Source organism: Solanum stenotomum, chromosome 1 (genome assembly GCF_019186545.1).
Source record: "Solanum stenotomum isolate F172 chromosome 1, ASM1918654v1, whole genome shotgun sequence".
Taxonomy (NCBI): domain Eukaryota; kingdom Viridiplantae; phylum Streptophyta; class Magnoliopsida; order Solanales; family Solanaceae; genus Solanum; species Solanum stenotomum.
Genome location: NC_064282.1, coordinates 11,851,185 through 11,876,488, shown reverse-complemented (window position 1 = coordinate 11,876,488; position 25,304 = coordinate 11,851,185). Strand labels below are relative to the sequence as shown.

Below are 25,304 nucleotides of genomic sequence, written 5' to 3'. Positions count from 1 at the left end.
AAAAAAGATATATTCTAATGAAATAAGTTTACGTCAACTACCAAGTTTAGAAGCATTTAATCAAGATGAAGTTTCAATAAAGTTATGATTAAGTTCAATATAATTAGTTGGTCAATTTTGATTTTATATAGTCACCTATTTGTTTATATTATATTTGAAATTTACAAATAAACTTGTAAAATTGAATTGAATCGAATGATTAACAAATCTAATTACACTAGACCGATAAAGATGTTATAATGAGGAAACAAGTTTGAATCAAATAACAATCTAGAAGTACTTGATCAAGATTTTTAAGTTTGGTATAATTAGTTAATCAAAATTAATTAGATATAATCATCTATTTATTGAAATTATAATTGAAATTTATAAGTAGCATGAATCACATCAAACACTTAACACCTCTAATTACACTAGATAAGTATAGCTACAACAACTTTCAACTCGTGGTAAAATAATAATTATTTGCTAAGAAATTTTATCACAACAATAAATTTGTGGCTCTATTATTTCGTCAGGATAAATAATTTTTATTTAGGTATAGTTTATTCCGTCTTTTACCCTGCATAAAATAATACATAGATTGACTCATAACTTAAACATGTATTAGTTATGTGGCTTTTTAATTTTCTAACCAAACATAGTATTACGTGTGTTGAATTTTATACTTTGACAAAAAGATGCTACCAAACATGGTAAAGCTTACACAACATTTTATACCTAAATTTTATACTTTGAATTGCTTTAGTTTTAATTTATTCATAATCAAAGTTAATTATAATTTTTGAACAACTAAACATTTCCAATTTAAAAAGTATATAATATTATTTGAAAAAATTACATAAATACACAATTTAAGATTTCATAATCTCTAAAATTTTCTGACATTTAAAAAATTTACAAAAATCTTTTCTTGGACACGTCCCTATCCCCTGTAACATATCATTTGTAATGTATCATACAATCAAGAAATTAATTCGAAAACAATGAAAAATTCATTTTTTTGTAATTGAATTTATGAAATTTCGGTAAATAATTCTTATAAGAATCACCCGGCTTAGGCTGTAGCTGGCCCATAACAACACCCGACCCGGCTTTCATCAATTATTCAAAAATCAAAACAATAAATATTCGCAGAGAAGGGGGGATTTTGAGTTTTGGTAGCAATGGGGAGCAAGAAGAGGAAGAGAGGAGAGAGAGCCACTACCCATCCTCGTAACAAGTACTCTGATAACCCGCCAGATTTCTCCTTATTGGCCTCTAAATACTCTACCTTTGCACCTTACGTTTTCTATTCTGGAGATGGTCGACCAAGAATTGATTGGACCGATTTCAATGCCACACGTGAACTCACCAGAGTCTTGCTCCACCATGATCATGGCCTCAATTGGTAAACCCCCATTTTATCTTTTTCTTTTTCCAGGTTATTGTTAAGTAAAAAGGGTATCCGAGTTTTATATTTTCTTGAATACAGAGCATCTAAACCGTACGCTACTTTTCTGTTTCTTTTTAAAGATTTTTAAAGATTCTTGATCCTCAACTAACTGTGTTACTTCTAAGTTTACTATTCAGTGGATTGGCAATCAATTAGCTTTCTTTTCTTTCCTTTATTATTCCTGTTACATACCCCATTTCCCCTTTCTGGAAAAAAGGTGTTTGCTTCACTATATAGTATCCTAGGTACCATCTTGTATGAGAGGTTTGATTTTACATGCACAATTTGATTGGTTTCGGAGTTTTAAGATGTTAATTTAACATGTTAGGTTTTTTCCGGTGAAAGAAAATATTAAATCTTGAATACAGGTTTAATAGATGAAGCATCATATCAACATTGAAATTTGAATAGCGAAGTTAAGTTATACTTTATTATTCAAGTTTGTGTAAGTGGTGCTAAATAGTACTCCATTAGTAATGGTATTTAAATTTGAATTGTGAAGTTAAACTTATATTCTTCAAGTTTGTGAAAGGGGTATTTAACAGTACTACTAATTGTTTAGTCTCAAACATTTTGGGTTGATGCTGTCATACATGAGGAATAAAGGAATACTAATAAATTTCAAGATTTTGGTCACTCTGTTGCTGCTAAGTTTATTGTTTAAAGTGTTAGCAATCTGAGTATTTCTAAGTTAAGGTAGTTTTTTCCTCTATAGTTCTAAGTTGTTTTTTTTTTCACTTTACCTTCATAATAGTTTTTCCCTTTACAGTTCTAAGCTGTTTCTTCTTTTAACTTCACCTTGCATGTCACTTTCATTCTATGGTGGCCTGGGGAATTGAAGTAAAGTTATTTGCTTTAGAGTGTTGTCCACCTACTTGCCGGTGAACCAAGTCCCATATTGTTAAGTGGAGAAGGGCAATGGAATGGATCTGTTATCTCTGATTTCGAAGCCGTAAAAAGCAGATTTCTTAGTTACCCCCCAAAAATGGAAAAGAAAAAGAAGAACTGCTGTCCACCTGCCAATGATGGAACCAGAACCCTTGGCTTTTTATATGTAATTTTTTAATCTTTTGATTGCTAAAAGTCCATAGGAGATGTTAAACCATAAATGAAAAATGAAATAAATGTTTATCAGATAAATATTTTTATGAATGAGTTTTAAGCTAGAGGAACCTGAATATATTACTTAATTACTAGTGGCTCTGTGCTTCCAAGCTGCATTGGAGCTGTGATACAATCTAAGCTTGGGATAGAACCTACCTACAGTTTGGTGTATAAACAGTTAACATAATGTTCCCAAAAAAAGGTAAAAAGGAAAAAGGAGAAACCCTTTCTTGTCTGTGTTAAGTGACAAGCAGAATATAGATGCAGGCATGCAGCTTAGATGCAGGTGTATGTTTGTCTGTAGAGATCCCTTACATTCTAAATGATGTCATTCTCCCATCCGCATATGCCTGAACATGTTCTTCATGTAGGTGGATTCCCAATGGACAGCTCTGCCCCACAGTCCCCAACAGATCAAATTATATTCATTGGATTGAAGATCTTTTGTCATCGGACATCATTCCTAAAGTTCAAGCTGACAGAGACACTGCTAAAGGTTTTGATATAGGAACTGGGACCAATTGCATTTACCCTCTTCTTGGTGCATCTCTTCTGGGTTGGAAGTTTGTTGGCTCTGGTAGCCCCCTCTAATTTGTAATTTTCTCCCTTAACTTGCATCGTTGCTGGTGTTCTGCTAATAGAACTGTGCTACATATTTGCAAAACATTGATTCCTTCAGATTTTGCTTTATACAGATTTTACTGATGTAGCTTTGGAGTGGGCAGAGAAAAATGTCAAAAGCAATCCTCATATTTCTGAATTAATTGAGATCAGAAGAGTTAACCTGGAAAACCCAGCATCTTCCAGTGAGGAGTTGAATGATGAACCAGGAGAATATGGCCAATGTACAGACGCAGACTTTGACAATGGGAAGGCTGTTGTCATTGGGCCTTCACCTCCTGCTCATCTCCAAATGCACTCAGGTATAGGGAAAGGTTATGGTGGACCACCTATACTTGTTGGTGTAGTCAAGGATGGGGAGAAATTTGACTTTTGTATGTGCAACCCTCCATTTTTTGAGACGATAGAGGAAGCTGGATTAAATCCAAAGACTTCTTGTGGTGGGACTGTGCAGGAGATGGTTTGTCCCGGGGGAGAGAGTGCTTTTATCACTCGCATTATTGAGGATAGTGTTCAACTAAGGCAATCATTTCGGTATGGAATCATTCTTAGAATCTGGTTTATTGCATTATGTGTTACAGAAGTTTATCATGAAGGCTCAATTGTGAAGAGTCCTTATATTTCCTGAACCCATGTTTGCCAGGTGGTACACCTCAATGGTTGGAAGAAAAACTAACCTAAAGGTACTGATATCAAAGCTTTGGGAGGTTGGAGCAACAATAGTAAAGACAACTGAATTTGTGCAAGGCCAAACATGCCGATGGGGCATTGCCTGGTCATTTCTCCCTGCTTCCAAGAAGATTGTACCATCTCAAGTGGCTGAAAAGAATAACATGTCATTCATGCTTGAGGTCTGATATTTACTAGCCTTTTATTTGGTCATCTGGGCTATCACGGGGAAATTGATTATTCTGATGAAACAGAGCTCAAATATCATAAGTTTGTCAGTGAAAATTAGCAGTGGACTTTATGTTCCAGGACCCGAGTAATTTCCTTTCACCTGATACTGTCCCTCCTTTCATGTGCAAGTTTTGTGTCTTTTGTTAGAGATGTTGCTGAGTTCGATGCAACCTGCTTGAAGTCTTTAAGGGTCTATCTGGCCATGTGGCCCATGACTTCACTTGCAAGTATAATTATTTGCAAATTGAAGTTTTGGATTTTTTAAATTGAAATATTTTTTCAAGTTGAAACAGTTGGTTTAAGGTGTATTTCAAGTGAAGTTTTTCAAAGCTTCAGCTATTTCTGAATTTTTTTTGCAAGTGATGTTCATGCCTAAATGCCCAAACACAATTCAACTCCAACAAACGGCTTTCCAACTTCAAGTGATCTTTTTTAATTTGCCAACTTCAACTCAAATTTTGTGCACAAGCATACTAAGTTATGGGGGTTGAGTTGGTATTTTGAAGGTTTTGACTATTGTAGATGTGGAACTAGTTCTTCTTTAGTAAAACCTTCAAAATACTAAATCAACTTCAAGTGATCTTTTTTATTTGCCAACTTCAAATTAAAACAAGCTATGTGCTCTGCTCTCCCCCTTCCCCCACCTGAACGCAGAAAAAAAGTCTTCCGTCACTTGTGTTGGCATTGTTATCCTTCTACATTATAAATTGATTGTTGACACATTATACATTCACCAAGGTTTTGAACTTCTACCATACATATGAGGTCATGTGTTCCTTTGGCAGACTAACTAGTTTTGGCACGAACTGGTTGGACTAGTTCTGTTAATTACTCCATTGCTGGTGGGTCCAAGATTTCTTATTGATCTCCATGTTTGTTTAGGGTCTGCAGCGCCATCAGAGTGCCTTCGATGTATTGCAATCAGTGGAATCCTACTTCCGCAATATGGGTGCATCTTCTAAATTAGACTCTGCCTCATTTAAAGTTGATGTACGCTCCATTTGTTCTTCTCTCTGATTATTACTGCACCAATTACATGTTTTTTCCTGAATCTAAATGCTTTCTTCTAGGTAACTTTGTCAGCTGAGCAATGTAATTCTATCCTGAAGACCCAAACACAGAATGGGACCGACCAGGATATATTGAAATCTGCAAATTGTCCCTCTGACAAACTGAATGACATGCGTCTCTGTGTTTCTGTAATTTTCTTATTATAGTGATTTGCCTTTCGAACTAATGCCTCGTTATTCATAGGGTGGCTTGTTATCTCCTTATTATTTAGCATGATGCTGTCTAATGCCTGGTTGTATCTATAGGTCTTCCAGCAGATACCAGGGACACTTCTGGTGAAAGGATTATTGCTCCAGAAAGAGATCCCTGTACCAGGTTTGTCCAAAACCATTTGCTCGGATCCAATCAGTGCAGTGATATTTCATTTTCCTCTTTTCCCCTCTTCCTGAACTATTTGGTCAGATTTGGTTGCGTCTCAGTCCCCTTCGACAGATTCTTTGATAATGTAATTAGGTAAATAATTTAATTGGTTTAAGAAAACTCCTGTATATAAGCAGTACGTAAAAAAATAGAGAGCCTACACAAAAACGTGTTCCTATAGATAACCAATTTTGTATACAAATGGGAATATCATGGGTACATCAAAAGCTAACTAAAAATAAGGTGTTGTTCCTTGCATATACAAAGTCATTATCTATCTCCTTGAAAACTCTCCTATTTCTCTACTTCTACTGGACCCACATGATAGGCTAAAGCCGCCTAAAGGGACAATAATGTCCTACGTCTTCTCTTCTTCAAAAAGGCCCAGCTATGTAGGGAATCACTCTAAACACACCTCGTCGGCTACACTCCGGACCAGTTCGATCCCCTAGATGAAGCTGATATCATCAGTCAATAAAAGGAGAGCTTCTTTCAAAGACAGCTTCATGAGACCTGCCTTCAATTACTAATTTCTCATCTTACACCTAGGAGGTGCTCAGTCGTGTACTAGTGTTAGTTTTTTTTTTAATTATTATTTAAATATTAGTGTTAGCTATAACTTGGATCTCTAGTCCCTTTTGGCCTACTAATTCTTCTATCGATGTGATTACCTTGGCAACCAGAATATTTTTCTGCAGTATTCTGAAACAGCTAACTTTTTACTCTCTCTCTCTGCAAACATTTAGTTCTCTTATACATTTTTGGGTTTGTCGGTGATTGTTCATGGAAAATAGTTGTCAAGATTTGTCCCGGTCTCTAGTCACTTTTAACTAATCTGTACTTGTCTGTTTACTTAGTAGGTTCTATGTCAAAACAGTCTGTCTGCCTGGGTTAAGATACTTGCATAAGATACTTACATCAACATATTCTCTTTGCCATCCTTGATATTTCGTTCTTTTCTGCAGGAGTATTTTCTGTTATATTCCAGCAATTACAAGAAGTCCTGAAGAGCAAATTCAGTAAAGGCATCAGATGATGGCTCCTTCTCTAGGTGCAGAAGATATCCTGCGTATGATCTGCCAAATTACTAGTGAGATGATAGCAGTGTGACTTGTGTGTATTCTTTGCCTTTTTAATAACAAGTTAAACTTATGTAAGGCTAAACAGTTAGGTTGTGTAGGAAATGTTGTATATCTTTCTTTGCTCTCCTGTTTTATGATAGAATTTCTTGTTGTTGATTTGGGTCAAAGTCACTTCACTGATAGTACTACTATTGTGTAGAAAATCTAGAGCTTGAATGCAACAAAATACTATCCAGCAGGGTCCTGAATAGCTATTACTGAGTACCTGCCGGCTTTAAATCCCTGGTTCTCAATCACTAGAGACTAACATTGTTGCTGCTTCCAGGCAGGCATCTTACCAGGGAAAGCCCACCTCATCAATCTTTCCTAGGCATCATAACACACCAAAAACGTAATCAGTGGCCAAACTAGCAGTTTATCTGTTAACGCCCTTGGTCTAACCAGTCATTTAAATCTCGAAACAAATTACAGGTGATAATTGTGAAGCCCATGGCAGCCAAACGCATATAAGAGGCTCATTTTCTGATATGCTCCAGTTTAAAGGGTGGCCCTTGTACTTCACAGCAATGGTTGCTACCTGTATCATCACTCCCATCATGTATACAAAAAATGGGTAAAAATCAGAGTCTGGCTCAATTCAGATGCAGGACCAGAAAATATTAGGATGTGCTTCCTTAGCTGACAGGGTTGGAAAGGGATGAGCTGTGAGATAAACAAAAAGAAGAAATCAAATACAAAGTATCCTGGAGGGGACAAGTTAAGAAGGACTGGTTGGATGGTTGTTATGTTTTTTATTGTTTCATAATATATTGTATTGTGTTGTATTGTATAGTACTATATTGTTTTAATGAATATATACAATGTTTGGATAGATTGTATCGTTCTGTGTAGTTACTTTAGGTCACATATTCATAATTTGAAAATGATAAACCTACAAGAAAAGTAGGGTACGAGGTAGAGCTACTATGAAAAGTTAGAGTAAAAGATGAAATATAATTATTAAGTAATATAAATGAAGACAGAATGAGAAGAAAATATCAAGCTAATGATGCGATCACACTAAATCGATCATTACATGAATTTTTTCGTCGTTACCTAACGATGGATTTAAACTATACAATAAAATGTAACAATCAATACAAACATCATAATTAAAATTAAAATCTTTTTGTGAGTATTTTTTTATTAAACTCGTTATAATGACAGAATTGTCTAAAGTTTTATGATTGTTATTAATGATATATTATTGTTATGTATACTAACATTTGTGTTTCAATTTTATTTAGCCATTATAAATAAAATTACAAAAAAATAATCTACTGTTTTTGTGTATTACGTTAAAAAGAAGAAGAAGGAATGTTTGTTCATCAATTTAATCCAATTTCATTTTTCTTTTCAAAGAAAATTGTTTATACTCCTGTTTGGACTTTTCTCTTTTCTTCTCCTTTGGACTCAAACTTGTATTAGGAGAAGTGTTGGGGCATGTAGAATTTTTGTATTTTTCAATACTCCCTTTCTTTCCTTTTCGCCGCACCGTTAACCTACAGAGAAAAATAACGATGAATTTTTCCGACGAGTGGAAGGCTCTTTGGACAGGGTGTTCATCTTTTTCTCCACCACGTCTCCTCTCAAATTCACACGAAGAATCCTCTTCGAAACGCCGCCGTATTGATAGTCCAATAGGACCGTTGATTTTCAGACCATGTGAAGAAACGCTGACGCCACTCCTTCGCTCGCCATTGTTATCTACTCGGCTTCCTCCTCCGGTTCCTGACCTCTCTCTACCAAGATTCCTTAAAACTTCAAGTGGTATGCTTTTTTCTACAGCTTCTTCAATTGCTACAGAGTTTACTCCACAGGTTTCTGACTCAATTCACAACTTTTATTCAATCCAGTTTCTTCCTCTTCTTAATGTTGGTGAAAATAGCAAACCCAATTCAATTATAGGAATTTCTCCAACGGGAGAGAATTATGACCAAGTTGGGTTATTTAAGCTCTGTTCTGAAGATACCCAATTTGTGGCTAAGAAATTCAAGAATGCTACATCTCTTTTAGTGCATAATCACAAGCTGAATTTTAGAATTTTGAGGTTATTAGTGAACCCAGTTAGTGAAATTGATGATTCTTGTTCTTCTAGTTATATTACTTTTGGGTATTTATTAGTTTGCACTTTGTATTCTGTTCATTGGTATAGCGTAAACATAGGAGTTAAAGGAGATGAAAATGTTATACTCCCTCTGTCCCAATTTATATGACTTACTTTCCTTTTTAGTCGGTCCCAAAAAGAATGACACATTTCTATTTTAAGTAACAATTTGCCTATGAAATGTCTTTTTTACCCTTAATGAAATGATTTACAACCACACAAATTTCTATCATTCATTTTGGACCACAAGTTTTAAAAGTCTTTCCATTTTTCTTAAAGTTTGTGCCAAATCAAAGTACATCATATAAAATGGGACGGAGGGAGTATTAGATTATGTGGGTAGTGCTGATAGAAACTTGTTCAAGGGTGGGACTGTTTCTCATGCGTGTTGGAGTCCACATTTGAGAGAAGAGTGTGTGGTGATGTTGAAAAATGGGGATTTGTTTTTGTTTGATATGAGTTCTTGCGGAAAGAGTCACGCTTTCTGTGCTTCTGATGTATTGCAAGGCAAGAAATTGCAAGTTTTGTGGGATAAGTTGGATAGAGATGAACAGTGGGTAAGCTGTGAATTTAGCTGGCATCCGAGGATTTTGATTGTTGCAAATTCAAGGGCTGTATTTTTGGTGGATTTGAGGTCAGGCAAGTGCAAAGTCTGCACCTTGCTAAATATTGAGGCAGTGTCATTGGATAGAACAGATAGATTTCTTGCACTTTCTAGAGTGGAGGCTGATGCTTTCTGTTTTACTGCTGTTTCTGGACGCTCCCTCCTTCTTTGTGATGTGCGGAAGCCATTGATGCCATTGTTGCGGTGGGTACATGGTCTGAATAATCCAGCTTACGTGACTGTTTTGAGATTGTCTGACCTGAGGCGACGTACTAGAGATGACAAATGGGCTTGGGCTACTGAATCAGGGCGTTGCATTTTGGTAGGATCATTCTGGGACTGTGAATTTGCTCTATTCTGCTATGGGCCAGACAGCAATCACAGCCATAAATTTTCAGAACTTTCGAGGCTCAGTAAATCAGTATGTGCTTGGGGGCGACCTTTAGACCTCTCACTGTCTGGTCGTGATTGCTGTCGTGAAAGTTGTCTTATGAGAGCATATTTCTCTGAAGAGATTCTTCCTGATTGGATTGATTGGAGGCAAAAGAAAGTCATTGTTTTGGGGTTTGGTATTCTCAACAATGGCCTTTCTATCCAATCAGATGATACTGATAGTTCTGCCAGCTTTTTCCTTGTAAGGTTAATGTCCTGTGGCAGTTTAGAAGCTCAGAGATACACTGCAGCATGGGACTCTGAGGAAAAGTCAGAAGCACCTTATGGAGGAAATTCTCTGTGTTCTGAATGTTGACATCCAATTTTGGCCCTTCACATTCAATTAATTTTCAAGCTTCTCCGATTTCAAACAATTTGAAATAATTGTTTTCGCAAACCAAAAATACTTTAAAAATTAATTTTCAAGACATTTTGTTATTTTTTATATAGATTGTACCTGTTTATATTTATAATATATATATATAGATTCATATATTTTTCATGCTAAATAAAATTTTAGAAAATCTTCCTACTAAAAATTGGAGTTTTAACTTAGTGTGCATTTTCCCCCCTTAAAAGTCAATTAGGCTACATAACTAATCTTTTTTATTTCAAAATGACTAAGCTTTTTATGTCAAAATAATTATCTTTACATTGTCGGAACTAAGAAGCTTGATAATTAATTGAAAACATAATTTATTTGGTTCTAAGTTTTATCATTTTTATTTTAAGACCAATGGTCCTTCTTCCTTTTGAAATCAAATTGGACTCTCAATATTTCATTCCAAGCAAAAGAGAAGACCCATTTCTCTAGCCCAAATACCCAATTCTATCAGCCCATTCTCAGCCAACTTTGGCCCATTTTCCTCTATGCCCAGTCCACTAAACCCATTTCCAAAAGAAACCCAGCAACACTTCTTTCAATACAAACGTACACAGCCATACGGCGTATATGCGTACAGGCAGGCTGCTTTTTTCTTGTCGTCTTCTCTGATTACCTCGACAAACAGTACGCGTAGTACTGTTCAAGCGCCGATTTCAGCTGCAATTTCGTCCTCACCAACGTGAGATCGAGCCACGTAACTCCTCAAGGACGAAGGATTCAATCCTAGCCCTCCACCTCGCCCTCCTCCCGTTCGAATTTTGTCGAAATTGGGCATCAAATGGGCTTATTCTGGTACTGGTGTATGGGAGGTCAGAAATTCGAATTCAAAATTTCTCTTGTTCTTATCCGATTTTACCCTCACTTTTCCCCCCCAAATCTGCCCTAGCTCCCCCCTATATAAACTCTTTTCATTTTCAGTATTGAAGGGGAAAAAAGTTGGAAAAGTTGGCAAGGATTCACAGATAGAAAAAGAACGGTAGCGAGAGATATAGAGTGAATACATTCGAATACACCTAGGATAGAGCTCTGTTCTTCTTGGTGTTCGTGGTTTGTTGAGACTCGCCGGATTTCTCGGAATTTCGTTGTAGTCGTGGGAAGTTGCTTCTCCGCTTGTTGTTCTCTGTTCGCTGCCCGAAAAGAGGTAAATTCTTTCTTTAACTTTGTTTCCTTTTAATTTTCAGTTCTGGTCTGTTTGTGTATTTTTAGCCCTGTATGTGTTTTAGTTTCTGTATATTAGAATTTGTTCGATGGGTATTAGCTAGTAATATCCCTTTCTTTATTTTTCAATTTCTTTGTTTTCATGACTTGTTTCTACTACATGTATGTGTTTTACCCTGCCTAAGCTGTGATTTCTCTATATATCTTGTTTCACCAGCCTTTAGAATTTGTATATCATGAAAAAAAAATTAAATAGTTTTACTGATGTTCGAGTTTTGGCTAGATTAGCATTAGCTTCACTCATGCCCAATTTTTTCTTGTGATTTATGTGTCATATTGGCAAATTCCTAATTCTTCGAGCAAATGAACTTAGTCTAAACATGAATGTACAGTAGCTTTTTATTGGCTCAAAGCTTATAGCTATGCATGAAATATGTGCTCCTTTGTTTTAACATGTCACTCTTACTTGTTTTATTAATTCTTTACCCATGTTATACAATTGATGGTTTCCTCCCTTCATCTAATCTCTTTACATGTATAAGAATGTCGCGATTAATTTCCCTCTAGTCAGTTATGTGATCCAATGTGGGACTGAAGTGTGTTTATTTTGGTTATAGCGTGACTATTTAAGTTTGAGTGTGTGAATTTGCGTCAAACTGTCTTATTTTCAATTATTTTTAGCTCCTAGTTGTCGCCTGTCTCTCTGTTTTGAGGTTCCTGTCCTCATTTCCATGTGAATAATTCAAAATGATGTTCGATTTAGTGTTCTGTCTCATGCTACCTTAAGATTAATGAGTGTAGCTACATGTTGAACATAACCGACAATTGATTTCTGTGTTAAGATGTTAGTTTGTTGTTCTTAACAATACTACTGTCAAGATTAATGGATCACAAAAAGTTCTCATGTGTTAACCATTTTTTTTAACCTTTTGTTTTCTTTGATTGCTGGTGTGAATTTAAGGCTTATATGAAGATGTTTAAATTGTCCCTTTCTTGTTTATTTTCTGATTTTCTTTTTTTCTTCAATCTGTAGTTTAAAGTTTACAGTTATGATTTGTCTTAATGTGAATATAAAGGAAGGGTTGTAGGATCAAATATTGTCCTCTATGACTCCGCGTATTAACTTTTTTACTTCGGACAGAATAAGCTTGCTTTATTAGATGTCGTTTGTGTCTAAAGTTAATATTTGTCCCCTATTGATTATTTGTTGATTCTTAACTTTCTTTCTTTGACATGAACCTTCTTGTTCGAGTCCAATTGGACTCCTCACTCCCTTGTATACTCATCTCTTCGGGTCAACCTCCGAGTCGCGAAAGGGAGACTATTTTTATTGGGTTAAACACCCAAGAGTACAGCAGCAGCAGTAGCCTAAAGGGCTAAAAGAATGGCATTTTATTGGACTTGAAAGTCTGAAAATGGCACCAGCTGAAGCAGAGTTACAACAGCCTCAAAAGGCTGAAAATTGGAGAGCAAAACTTGGGTTAAAACCCATAAATAATGGAGCAACAGAAGTATAGCAGCAGTACCAAATGACTAAAATTGGGAATTTTCTGGACTCGAAAGATCCAATTTATACGGCAGCATCAAGGAACATGATAGGCCAAGGGCCTAACTTCTCGTTGTTTATTTTTTCATATTGTTTCGTGCTCTTGTTATGTTTTGGAATCGCTAACACTTTTTTTTTTTTTAATTTAGATGAATCCTTGGGGGAGTGTCCGTTTTGTTGCTTATTTTGCTTCAAGTATTCAAATTTTTAAACCTTTTTTAATTTACGTCATTTAAGCTTGAACACTAACTTGAGAATTCTCTATATTCTTTCATAGTTAGTATTTTAGCTTTCAAATCCACGCCTAAGTGATTGTGTTGATTATTCGACTCAAAAACTTGACTCGGATAAATTGTTAAATTAAAATTTTATTTTGGCACTTCAACATTTGAATTATTTCTTTAATTGGGATAATATGAATGTACNATATATATATATATATATAAAATAAGATTTTTCAAGTAATTTAAGTTTTCTTTCAAAATTAGCCAACCTTTAAATCCGTCGGTCAACCGCGTGTTAGCGGATTCTCTAAGATGCCTAAACCCTTCCTTAGAGAATTATTTGAATTCTTACCCGACTCTGGTTTATTTAAAATATTTTTCTTTCAAAAATTCCCCTTTTAAATGGTTTTCTTGATTTTTTCTAAAAATTAAGTGGCGACTTCCAAATTACTCATTTTTCCAAAACTTAACAAAATTGCCAAAAGTTGCGAAATTGGTTCCGAAACCTTAGTTTTCGAAATCGGGTCGTAACACTGAAAATAACCTTCTATATGATATGGGTGTTGAAGAATTGGAATTGAAAAAGAGCCACATCTACCTGGGCCTTGACTTTCTTAAAGAGTATCTGAATGGAAAACTACCTAAATTCGTTAGTAGGAAATACAAGGAGAATCTAAAGGATTCTGAAGAAAACCGGTCAGAGTTCCAGCAGCAAATATGTCAAAAGCTTCAAGAATGTGGCATCGCAAGACTAAAATCATCTCTAACCGTTTCTGATGTAATCAAAGGTATCAGCTTGCCAGCAAGCATTTATGAGATTGCACTAGAAATCATTAGCACCAGTTTGCCTAATAATCTTCTGGGGTTCACTTTCTCTGACTTCTTGAGATTCCCTGAATTTCCCCTGAAACCGAAGAAATCTTCTCTAGAATTTTCTGACATTTTCGACAAACTATATCCACTGCCTTTTCCCTTGCATAAATGTTGTATTGATGAGACACCAGAAGAAGTTCAGTCTTGCCGTTCTTCTGCTCCCATTCTTCCTCCTTTTCTGGTAGCTCTTAATAACCTTCGAATTGCAGAAAGAGATATATTGCCACTTGATGCTGAGTTGAGGCTTCAGAGTGATAAAGTTATGAAGGTGGCCCATGAAATCAGTTTGTCACACTCTGGTAATGAGCCTGATGATGGCTATTCAGTTTCCCTTGATGCAGATACTGAGTGCCTAGCGATTGGTTGGAAAAAATGAGGCCTCTCTGTTTACATGAACCTGTGGCATTCTCTGACTGTTATATCTCAAAAACGGATTTGGGAGTAGAACCTGATAAAAGATTTACAACCTTCATCTACAAAAAACACGAAGAACCTATCTCAAATGCCAGCAAAGAGATGACAGGAGTGGAGTTGTTCGATGAGGGGTGTCCAGTAGAGCTCAAATTCAATGGTAGTCTCGCAACGCTGGGGGCAAATGAGCTGCAAACTTTTAGATTGTTGAAACAAAAGGATTTAGGTTTTCAGAAAAAATTTCAGCTGTATCAAGAGTATTTAACTGGATGCCATAAGTGAAGACAAGGTTCCGAGTTTTCCTATTTACTTCCTTTTGATTACTTTGCTATTTTATTTGAAAGAGGATTTTTTCAGTAAAGTACTGTTAGGGGTATCCAGTGTTCTCCAAGAAATACCTCTTTCAAGGAGGGAACCGTGTGTATGAAAGATTGAAATGGAAGAAGCTGAATTGTACTCACTCAAGAATTCAAGACAGAATGGGCCCACGACAGTCAAAATTTCATTTCAAGTAAGAATTTTGTTAAATCTGTAATAATTTTTTCAGCCTTTATATAGATTGTATGATGGAGACAATTTAGCTGACAAAAATCCATAATTTGGCATTTTCTGTTGTTTCGTTTATATTTGTGCAGAGATAATGGAACTCTAGTGGGTGATTTGATGGGAAGACCAAACTAATTGCAAGACAAATTATCATCAACTGAACAATATATCCATATCTGGAGCTGCTTTTACATTCTGGTAAGTGGCTTGTGCTCCCCTCCCCAGAACTTCTTTGTATCGTTTTAAATTTAATGCTTGTATTTTTGTGGCATCAGAAAGGTGTTAGTTAACTCATATTAGTATCAAACTACGCTCATACTCACGGTTTATACTATTTTCAAATCTGCTTACCTGTTTTGGTAGCAATGGGGAGCAAGAAGAGAAAGAGAAGAGAGAGAGCCACTACCCATCCTTGTAACAAGTACTCTGATAACCCGCCAGGAGATTTTTCCTTATTGGCCTCTAAATATTCTTACCTTTTCACCTTACGTTTTCTATTCTGGAGATGGTCGACCAAGAATTGATTGGACTGATTTCAATGCCACACGTGAACTCACCAGAGTCTTGCTCCACCGTGATCATGGCCTCAATTGGTAAACCCCCATTTTATCTTTTTCTTTTTCCAGGTTATTGTTATGTAAAAAGGGTATCCGAGTTTTATGTTTTCTTGAATACAGAGCATCTAAACCTTACGCTACTTTTCTGTTTCTTTTTAAAGATTTTTAAAGATTCTTGATCCTCAACTAACTGTGTTACTTCTAAGTTTACTATTCAGTGGATTGGCAATCAATTAGCTTTCTTTTCTTTCCTTTATTTTTCCTGTTACATACCCATTTCCCCTTTCTGGAAAAAAGGTGTTTACTTCACTGTATAGTATCCCTTGGTTCAATCTTGTATGAGAAGTTCGATTTTATATGCTCAATTTGATTGGTTTCGTAGTTTTAAGATGTTACTTTAACTTCGTTATATTTTTACCGGTGAAAGAAAATATCAAATCTTGAATAATGGTTTAATAGATGAAGCGTCATATCAACATTGAAAATTTGAATAGTGAAGTTAAGTTATACTCTATTATTCAAGTTTGTGTAAGTGGTGCTAAATAGTACTCCATTAGTAATGGTATTTAAATTTGAATTGTGAAGTTAAAATTTATATTCTTCAAGTTTGTGAAAGGGGTATTTAACAGTACTACTAATTGTTTAGTCTCAAACATTTTGGGTTGATGCTGTCATACATGAGGAATAAAGGAATACTAATAAATTTGAAGATTTTGGTCACTCTGTTGCTGCTAAGTTTATTGTTTAAAGTATTAGCAATCTGAGCATTTCTAAGTTCAGGTAGTTTTTTCCTCTACAGTTCTAAATTGTTTCTTTAACTTTACCTTCATAATAGTTTTTCCCTTTACAGTTCTAAGCTGTTTCTTCTTTTAACTTCACCTTGCATGTCACTTTCATTCTATGGTGGCCTGGGGGAATTGAAGTAAAGTGATTTGCTTTGGAGTGTTGTCCACCTACTTGCCGATGAACCAAGTCCCATATTGTTAAGTGGAGAAGGGCAACGTAATGGACCTGTTATCTCTGATTTCGAAGCCGTAAAAAGCAGATTTCTTAGTTACCCCCAAACAAGGAAAAGAAAAGGAAGAACTGCTGTCCACCTGCCAATGATGGAACCAGAACCCTTGGCTTTTCTGATGTCATTTTTTAATCTTTTGTTTGCTGAAAGTCCATAGGAGATGTTACACCATTAATGAAAAATGAAATAAATGTTTATCAAATAAATATTTTTATGAATGAGTTTTAAGCTAGAGGAACCTGAATATATTACTTAATTACTAGTGGCGGTGTGCTTCCAAGCTGCATTGGAGCTTTGTTACAATCTAAGCTTGGGATAGAACCTACCTACAGTTTGGTGTATAAACAGTTAACATAATGTTCCCAAAAAAAAGGAAAAAAAGAAAAAGGAGAAACCCTTTCTTGTCTATGTTAAGTGACAAGCAGACTATAGATGCAGGTATTCAGCTTAGATGCAAGTGTATGTTTGTCTGTAGAGATCCATTACATTCTAAACGATGTCACTCTCCCATCCGCATATGCCTGAACATGTTCTTTATGTAGGTGGATTCTCGATGGACAGCTCTGCCCCACAGTCCCCAACAGATCAAACTATATTCATTGGATTGAAGATCTTTTGTCATCGGACATCATTCCTAAAGTTCAAGCTGACAGATACACTGCTAAAGGTTTTGATATAGGAACTGGGACCAATCGCATTTACCCTCTTCTTGGTGCATCTCTTCTGGGTTGGAAGTTTGTTGGCTCTGGTAGCCCCCTCTAATTTGTAATTTTCTCCCTTAACTTGCATCGTTGCTGGTGTTTCGCTAATAGAACTGTGCTACATATTTGCAAAACATTGATTCCTTCAGATTTTGCTTTATACAGATTTTACTGATGTAGCTTTGGAGTGGGCAGAGAAAAATGTCAAAAGCAATCCTCATATTTCTGAATTAATTCAGATCAGAAGAGTTAGCCTGGAAAACCCAGCATCTTCCAGTGAGGAGTTGAATAATGAACCAGGAAAATATGGCCAATGTACAGACGCAGACTTTGACAATGGAAAGGCTGTTGTCATTGGGCCCTCATCTCCTGCTCATCTCCAAATGCACTCAGGTATAGGAAAAGGTTACGGTGGACCACTTATACTTGTTGGTGTAGTCAAGGATGGGGAGAAATTTGACTTTTGTATGTGCAACCCTCCATTTTTTGAGACGATAGAGGAAGCTGGATTAAATCCAAAGACTTCTTGTGGTGGGACTGTGCAGGAGATGGTTTGTCCTGGTGGAGAGAGTGCTTTTATCACTCACATTATTGAGGATAGTGTTCAACTAAGGCAATCATTTCGGTATGGAATCATTCTTAGAATCTGGTTTATTGCATTATGTGTTACAGAAGTTTATCATGAAGGCTCAATTGTGAAGAGTCCTTATATTTCCTGAACCCATGTTTGCCAGGTGGTACACCTCAATGGTTGGAAGAAAAACTAACCTAAAGGTACTGACATCAAAGCTTTGGGAGGTTGGAGCAACAATAGTAAAGACAACTGAATTTGTGCAAGGCCAAACATGCTGATGGGGCCTTGCCTGGTCATTTCTCCCTGCTTCCAAGAAGATTGTACCATCTCATGTGGCTGAAAAGAATAACATGTCATTAATGCTTGAGGTCTGATATTTACTGGCCTTATTTCATGTGCAAGTTTTGTCTTTTGTTAGAGATGTTGCTGAGTATGATACAACCTGCTTGGAGTCTTTAAGGGTCTATTTGGCCATGTGGCCCATGATTTCACTTGCAAGTATAATTATTTGCAAATTGAAGTTTTGGATTTTTTAAATTGAAATATTTTTTCAAGTTGAAACAGTTGGTTTAAGGTGTTTTTCAAGTGAAGTTTTTCAAAGCTTCAACTATTTCTGAATTCTTTTTGCAAGTGATGTTCATGCCTAAATGCCCAAACACAATTCAACTCCAACAAACGGCTTTCCAACTTCAAGTGATCTTTTTTTATTTGCCAACTTCAACTCAAGTTTTGTGTACAGGCATACTAAGTTATGGGGGTTGAGTTGGTATTTTGAAGGTTTTGACTATTGTAGATGTGGAGGTTCTTCTTTAGTAAGACCTTCAAAATACTAACTCAACTTCAAGTGATCTTTTTTATTTGCCAACTTCAAATCAAAACAAGCTCTGTGCTCTGCCCTCCCCCTCCCCCCACCTGAACGCAGAAAAAAAGTCTTCTGTCACTTGTGTTGGCATTGTTACCCTTCTACATTATAAATTGATTGTTGACACATTATACATTCACCAAGGTTTGGAACTTCTACAATACATATGAGGTCATGTGTTCCTTTGGCAGACAAACTAGTTTTGGCACGAACTGGTTGGACTAGTTCTGTTAATTACTCCATTGCTGGTGGGTCCAAGATTTCTTATTGATCTCCAATGTTTGTTTAGGGTCTGCAGCGCCATCAGAGTGCCTTCGATGTATTGCAATCAGTGGAATCCTACTTCTGCAATATTGGTGCATCCTCTAAATTAGACTCTGCCTCATTCAAAGTTGATGTACACTCCATTTGTTCTTCTCTATGATTATTACTGCACCTATTTCATGTTCTTCCTGAATCTAAATTTTCTTCTAGGTATCTTTGTCAGCTGAGCAATGTAAATCTATCATGAAGACCCAAACACAGAATGGGACCAACCAGGATATATTGATATCTGCAAATTGTCCCTCTGACCAACTGAATGGCATGCGTCTCTGCGTTTCTGTAATTTTCTTATTAAAGTGATTTGCTTTTCGAACTAATGCCTCGTTATTCATAGGGCGGCTTGTTAGTCTCCTTATTATTTAGCATGATGTGGTCTAATGCCTGGTTGTATCTATAGGTCTTCCAGCAGATACCAGGGACACTTCTGGTGAAAGGATTATTGCTACAGAAAGAGATCCCTGTACCAGGTTTGTCCAAAACCATTTGCTCAGATCCAATCAGTGTAGTAATATTTCATTTTCCTCTTTTCCCTGCTTCCTGAACTATTTGGTCAGATTTGGTTATCTCATTCCCCTTCGACAGATTCTTTGATAAGCTAATTAGGTAAATAATTTAATTGGTTTAAGAAAACTCCTGTATATAAGCAGTATGTAAGAAAATAGAGAGCCTACAGAAAAATGTGTTTCTATAGATAACCAATTTTTTTCTATATAAATGGGAATATCATGGGTACACCAAAAGCTAACTAAAAATAAGGTGTTGTTCCTTGCATATACAAAGTCATTATCTATCTCCTTAAAAACTCTCCTATTTCTCCACTTCTACTGGATCGACATGATAGGCTAAAGCTGCCTAAAGGGACAATGATGTCCTACGTCTTCTCTTCTTCAAAAAGGCCCAGCTATGTAGGGCATCGTGCTCGAAACATACCTCGCCGGCTACACTCCAGACCAGTTCGATCTTCTATGATCAAGCTGATATCATCAGTCAATAAAAGGAAAGCTTCTTTCAAAGACAGCTCCATGAGATCTGCCTTCAATTACTAATTTCTCATCTTCCATCTAGGAGGTGCTCAGTTGTGTACTAATGTTAGTTTTTTTTTTAATACTAGTGTTAGCTTTAACTTGGAGCTCTAGTCCCTTTTGGCCTACTAATTCTTCTATTTCGATGTGATTACCTTGGCAGCCACAATATTTCATGTTGCTTTCTTCTCTCTAGAAGAGTATTTTACTGCAGTATTCTGAAACAGCTAACTTTTTACTCTCTTTCTCCGCAAACATTTAGTTCTCTTATACATTTTTTGGTTTGCTGGTGATTGTTCATGGAAAATAGTTGTCAAGACTTGTCCCAGTCTCTAGACATTTTTAACTAATATCTATTTACTTAGTAGGTTCTATGTCAAAACAGTCTGCCTGGTTTTAAGATACTTGCATCGACATATTTTCTTAGCCATCCTTTGATATTTCGTTCTTTTTTGCAGGGGTATTTTCTGTTATATTCCAGCAATTACAAGAAGTCCTGAAGAGCAAATTCAGTAAAGGCATCAGATGATAGTAGTTTGACTTATGTGTAACCTTTTGCCTTTTTAATAAAAAAGGTTTGACTTATGTAAGGCTAAACAGTTAGGTTGTGTAGGAAATGTTGTATATCTTTCTTTGCTCTCCTGTTTTATGATAGAATTTCTTCTTGTTGATTTGGGCAAAGCAACTTCACTGATATTACTACGATTGTGTAGAAAATCTTAAGATTGAATGCTTTCCAAATACTCAATGATTTCCTCCCCAAATGATGTTTTACCCACTACTGAGCATTATCATCATCCTGGTTGAATGGCATCTTTCTGCAACTAATAAATGTGTCAATGTATTTTGCATTACTCATTTGGGACAGGATTATAGAAGAAAGCTTCTTGTTAGTGCTTGATCAATAACATAAAAAGAGCTTTTCTATCAACAACAACAAACAAAATGTAATCCCACAAGTGAGGAAAAGGACTTTTTTATCAAAGGAAAAAAAAAGGTGGTTATTGGTCTCTTACGATAAGGGAGACAACAAAAATCAAAATTCAGCAAAATATTAGCCATGATCTTCCAATACAACAAAATACTATCCAGCAGGGTGCTGAATAACTATTACTGAGTACCTGCCGGCTTTAAATCCCTGGTTCTCAATCACCAGGGACTAAGTGTGCTTCTTTCAGAGCTTGACATTGCTGTTGCTTCCAGGCAGGCATCTTACCGGGGAAAGCCCACCTCATCAATCTTTCCCAGGCATAACACACCAAAAACGTAACCAGTGGCCAAACTAGCAGTTTATCTGTTAACGCCCTTGGTCTCTAAGTTCAACCAGTCATTCAAATCTCGAGACAAATTACAGGTGATAATTGTGAAGCCCATGGCAGCCAAAAGCATACAAGAGGCTAATTTTCTGGTATGCTCCAGTTGAAACGGTGGCCCTTGTACTTCACAGCAAAGGTTGCTACCTGTATCATCACTCCCATCATGCATAAATGTATCGACAAAAATTGGGTAAAAATCAGAGTCTGGCTCAATTCAGCAGGAGGAAGAGGACGCAGAACCAGAGAATATTAGGATGTGAGCCCTTAGCTGACAGGGTTGGAAAGGGATGAGCTGTGAGATAAACAAAAAGAAGAAATCAAACACGAAGTACTATTAGTGACAATGGTTTCAAGTTCATTTCCAAAACCTCAATTTAATCTTTCAATCAAGGCATCTTTGCTATCAAATGATCCTCGCTTAAAAGGTATTACTCCCTCCGTTTCACAAAGAGTGGCCTAGTTTGACTTGGCACGGAGTTTAAGAAAATAAAGAAGACTTCTGAATCTTGTGGCCCTAAATTAAAGTTATGTCAAATGTACAAAATTGCCCTTTAATCTTGTGGTCTTAAACATGCCACGTGAAAAGTTGAAAGTAAAATGTTACCAAAAAAGGAAAGAGGTCATTCTTTTTGAAACAAACTAAAAAGGAAAGAAGGTCATTCTTTTTGAAACGGAGGGAGTATTATTCTTGAATGCATCCCAAGTGGAACTGCTTCAACAATATTTGGAGTTTCACAAATTCACAGTTAGATGATTTGGTAAAAAACATTTTTTTTCCAAGTTTGCAGGTAATATAACAAAAATCAACATCTAAGAACCTGTATTCTAGTATGAGAACTAAGACCTAAGAAATTAAGATGACTGGTTTTGATTTTAGAAGTTGTCTGTGATGTACGGTAGATGGCCTGGGGAGGGCACTGAAGGAAGAGATTTTGCTAGCAAAGGCTGAGAATGGAGGTCAAGCAGTGGCCCAACGCTGTAATCATGCATTATCTTGAAACAAGAAAAATGAAACATACAGGTAAATTGAAAATACAAAACAGACTGTTAATCTAGTTCTTAACTGCAGATATTCAAAACAGACAAAGGTTCAACAAAATTTTGTTAGTGCAGCTAGATACTGTTCACATATTTCCACACAGGAAGATACTAAGTTATGAGTATTTTGAGCAGGCCATAGAAAATAACTATCTGTTTCAATTTTAGCCAAACATTTAGGTAAATGCTATAAATACCGTAACATGTGTTAAAACACATTTATTTTGCAAAACAATTCAGTAACAGAAGCAAAAATGGAACAAAATTTACCTTTTACTATCATGTACTAGATCATCAGCATTTGTCTTATCAGCTAGCAGTTGCAAAATAGAGCGTCCATCTCTCTCCAGAGTATTCAACTTATTGCACCCAAAATACGGGAGCATTTTATGTTCAATCTCTAACCAACTAACAGCCTCCTCTTTCCTAACATGTCTCTCATTCATAAGCTGTCTCACTTTCTCTACATTTTCCCACATCCCAAGTACACCATAAATACTTGACAACAGCAAATATGCGGCAGGAGACTGTGGGTCCAGCTCTATTAGCAGTTCTGCAGCCATTCTACCCAACTCCACATTTCCATGAATCCTACAAACACCAAGTAAGGCATTCCAAATATGATCATCAGGTTCACAAGGCATCTTCTTTATCTGAGCTAGCACTTCACTAAAATGTCCTGCCCTACCCAAGAGGTCAATTATGCATGCAAAATGTTCTTGATCAGGAAGAACATCATAACTAGAGGGCATTGTCTCGAAAAAGGAAAGCCCTTCTTGCACTAACCCAGAATGACTACAAGCATTGAGAAGGACAACAAAGGTGATACGGTTTGGTTTCACTCCAAACTTCACCATCTTAAAGAACATTTCAATCGCCTCTTCACCCATGCCATGTTGTGCTAATGCAGACAACATAGTATTCCATAATACTGTATCATGCTTGTTATATGCCGTATCAAATACCCTCCTTGCAACTTCTAAACTTCCACATTTTGAATACATATCAATGAGTGAACTCAAAACAATTGTATTAGGTCTAAAACCAGCATTCACCAGAAATGCATGTATTTGCTTACCGTGCTTGAGTGATGCTATACCAACACAAGCAGATAGGCAACTACTAAATGTAAACTGATCAGGTTGGACCTGAAGCTTCATCATCTTTGCAAATAACTCAAGGGCCTGAATGCTCATGCCACTGTGGGAATAACCAGCAACCAAAGCTGTCCAAGAAACAGGATTCTTCTCAGGCATTGCTTCAAAAAGCTCCCTGGCTGACAGCATATCGCCGCACTTTGAATAACCTGAAACCAAGGTGGTCCAGGCAAGAATGTCTCTTACTCGCATTGCATCAAACAACCTCCTAGCATCGCTCATCTTCCCACATTTTGCATAAGCATCAACAATTGAACTAGAAAGAACTATATTGGATAAAAACCCAGCTATGAATACTTGACAATGAACCTGCCCTGTGAGAGAAAAATCCCTGGACTTAACACATGCAGTGATCACCCCAGCAAAGCTATATTCATTGAACCCAATACTTAACCTCCTAAATTCCCTATACAACTTGAGAGCCTCGTTGAAGTAGCCAACCTGAGCATGGCCAATCACCATAGTATTCCAAGAAACGACGTCTTTCTCCGGCATTTGGTCAAATAACCTTTTAGCAGCCTTAATCAGGCCTAACTTTGTATACCCAGAAAGCATATTATTCCATGAATACAAATTTCTCGTAGTCATTTTATCGAACACCTTACGTGCTTCCATATGATCACCACATCTACTATACATATTAATTAAATGGTTGGCTAGAAATGTAGTGGGGTGTTTCCACCCAGTAGTTTTGAGATGCAAATGGATCCATTTTCCTTCTTCACGTGACCTGGAATTGGCACATTGTTGAATGATAGAAGCAAGAGTTTTACTGTCTAAGCGAACGCCTTTACGGTTTAGGATGTTAAGGTAATTGAAGGCTTGTTTAAGATAGCCTTGCGAAGAGAGATTGAGAATCTTTTGTACTAAGCATGAATTATTGAGCTTCTTGTTTGTACGAAGAGTGAGAGCTTTGGAAGGTAAATATGAAGTGGGCATTGCAGAAGGGAAACATGTCAAAATGGAGTTGCTTTATCCGGCAAAATTGGCGGCGGAGATGGAAGTTCCGGCGAAATCAGCTCGTGATGCATCGTTATATGGTGGACCAACGTGGGGCCGGACCGGCGGGAGGGAATACACAGGGTTATCCCAAGTCCCAACTAATTAACTTATTTTTTTAATTAACACTCATAGTTAAATATATAAAAAAATTAAGTACTATCTTTTATCTTACCGATCAAATAATCTCTAAATAATCGTTTTGCACGAGAGATGAAATAAATAAAAAAAGATATTTCATGAGTTAGATATTAGATATCAAATATCTCATGGCATCAATGGTAAATCTACCTTGTGTGGTAAGATTGTCATGGCATCCTCACGCTTCAATTAACATCAATAGGTTATGGAAGTGGAGTTCTTGGACATTTGACTTTGATGATAAATAATGAACTACAAAAAGACTTTTCGATTGAAACACTTGCTATTGCCGTACATTTAATTAACAGATTGTCATTTTCAATTATCAACACATAATTAATATTTAAAAAGACAATTCAAGAACAATAAAAGTAATTATGATGGACTACATTATTAGTAGGATATGTGTCGAATTTATAAGGGCGTGCCTGAAAGATTGAAGATGTTCCGAACATAAATTCAAAATTATTTTTGTGTGATTGTATCCTTTCCACCTTCTGGTCTCACATTCTGTGACCTACCCGTTGTCCATATCTTTCTAAGTAGTTATTGTATATAAACTTTCATTGACTTTATATTATATTCTTTTAAATATTTTGGTTTGAATACATTTTCACAATTTTTGCATCGATCTCTTTTTTTTTTTCTTTTTCACGGACCATTCTGACTATTATTTTTTTTATACGTACAAGACACGTTT

General features: G+C 36.3%; 2 protein-coding genes across 8 annotated transcripts; one reads left to right on the top strand and one right to left on the bottom strand.

Moving 5' to 3' along the window:
* Window positions 1-1,134: 1,134 nt before the first annotated feature.
* Window positions 1,135-20,631, top strand: LOC125861597 (uncharacterized). 5 transcript variants are annotated; one of them, XM_049541470.1, is made up of 8 exons: window positions 1,135-1,390; window positions 2,911-3,116; window positions 3,235-3,694; window positions 3,804-4,011; window positions 4,943-5,050; window positions 5,131-5,259; window positions 19,329-19,398; window positions 20,412-20,631. In XM_049541470.1, the coding sequence occupies exons 1-8, from the start codon at window positions 1,167-1,169 to the stop codon at window positions 20,480-20,482; spliced, it is 1,476 nt and encodes a 491-aa protein (XP_049397427.1). In that variant the 5' UTR covers window positions 1,135-1,166; the 3' UTR covers window positions 20,483-20,631. The 5 variants fall into 5 exon arrangements, with proteins under 5 accessions (XP_049397427.1, XP_049397423.1, XP_049397417.1 ...); XM_049541466.1 differs by lacking the exon at window positions 19,329-19,398 and adding an exon at window positions 5,377-5,446 and having other exon boundaries at window positions 20,412-20,630; XM_049541460.1 differs by lacking the exons at window positions 19,329-19,398; window positions 20,412-20,631 and adding exons at window positions 5,377-5,446; window positions 6,457-6,767.
* Window positions 6,949-24,482, bottom strand: LOC125861583 (pentatricopeptide repeat-containing protein At2g21090). 3 transcript variants are annotated; one of them, XR_007445969.1, is made up of 3 exons: window positions 22,578-24,482; window positions 21,414-21,561; window positions 6,949-7,150 (listed from the first exon to the last, which is right to left on the bottom strand). XR_007445969.1 is itself a non-coding variant. In XM_049541449.1 (2 exons), the coding sequence occupies exons 1-2, from the start codon at window positions 24,401-24,403 to the stop codon at window positions 7,248-7,250; spliced, it is 1,854 nt and encodes a 617-aa protein (XP_049397406.1). In that variant the 5' UTR covers window positions 24,404-24,482; the 3' UTR covers window positions 7,217-7,247. The 3 variants fall into 3 exon arrangements, 2 of the variants coding, with proteins under 2 accessions (XP_049397406.1, XP_049397410.1); XM_049541449.1 differs by lacking the exons at window positions 6,949-7,150; window positions 21,414-21,561 and adding an exon at window positions 7,217-7,275; XM_049541453.1 differs by lacking the exons at window positions 6,949-7,150; window positions 21,414-21,561 and adding an exon at window positions 20,859-21,413.
* Window positions 24,483-25,304: the final 822 nt, after the last annotated feature.

Excerpts from the sequence above, each read along its gene's own strand:
- LOC125861597 (XM_049541470.1), top strand. The coding sequence starts at position 1,167 with ATGGGGAGCAAGAAGAGGAAGAGAGGAGAGAGAGCCACTACCCATCCT. Across the intron at positions 3,117-3,234 it reads TTGGAAGTTTGTTGGCTCTG|ATTTTACTGATGTAGCTTTG; the intron begins GTAGCCCCCTCT and ends TGCTTTATACAG. Across the intron at positions 19,399-20,411 it reads GAAAGAGATCCCTGTACCAG|GGGTATTTTCTGTTATATTC; the intron begins GTTTGTCCAAAA and ends TCTTTTTTGCAG.
- LOC125861583 (XM_049541449.1), bottom strand. The coding sequence starts at position 24,403 with ATGCCCACTTCATATTTACCTTCCAAAGCTCTCACTCTTCGTACAAAC. Across the intron at positions 7,276-22,577 it reads CTAGTACATGATAGTAAAAG|CTCATCCCTTTCCAACCCTG; the intron begins GTAAATTTTGTT and ends TTTATCTCACAG.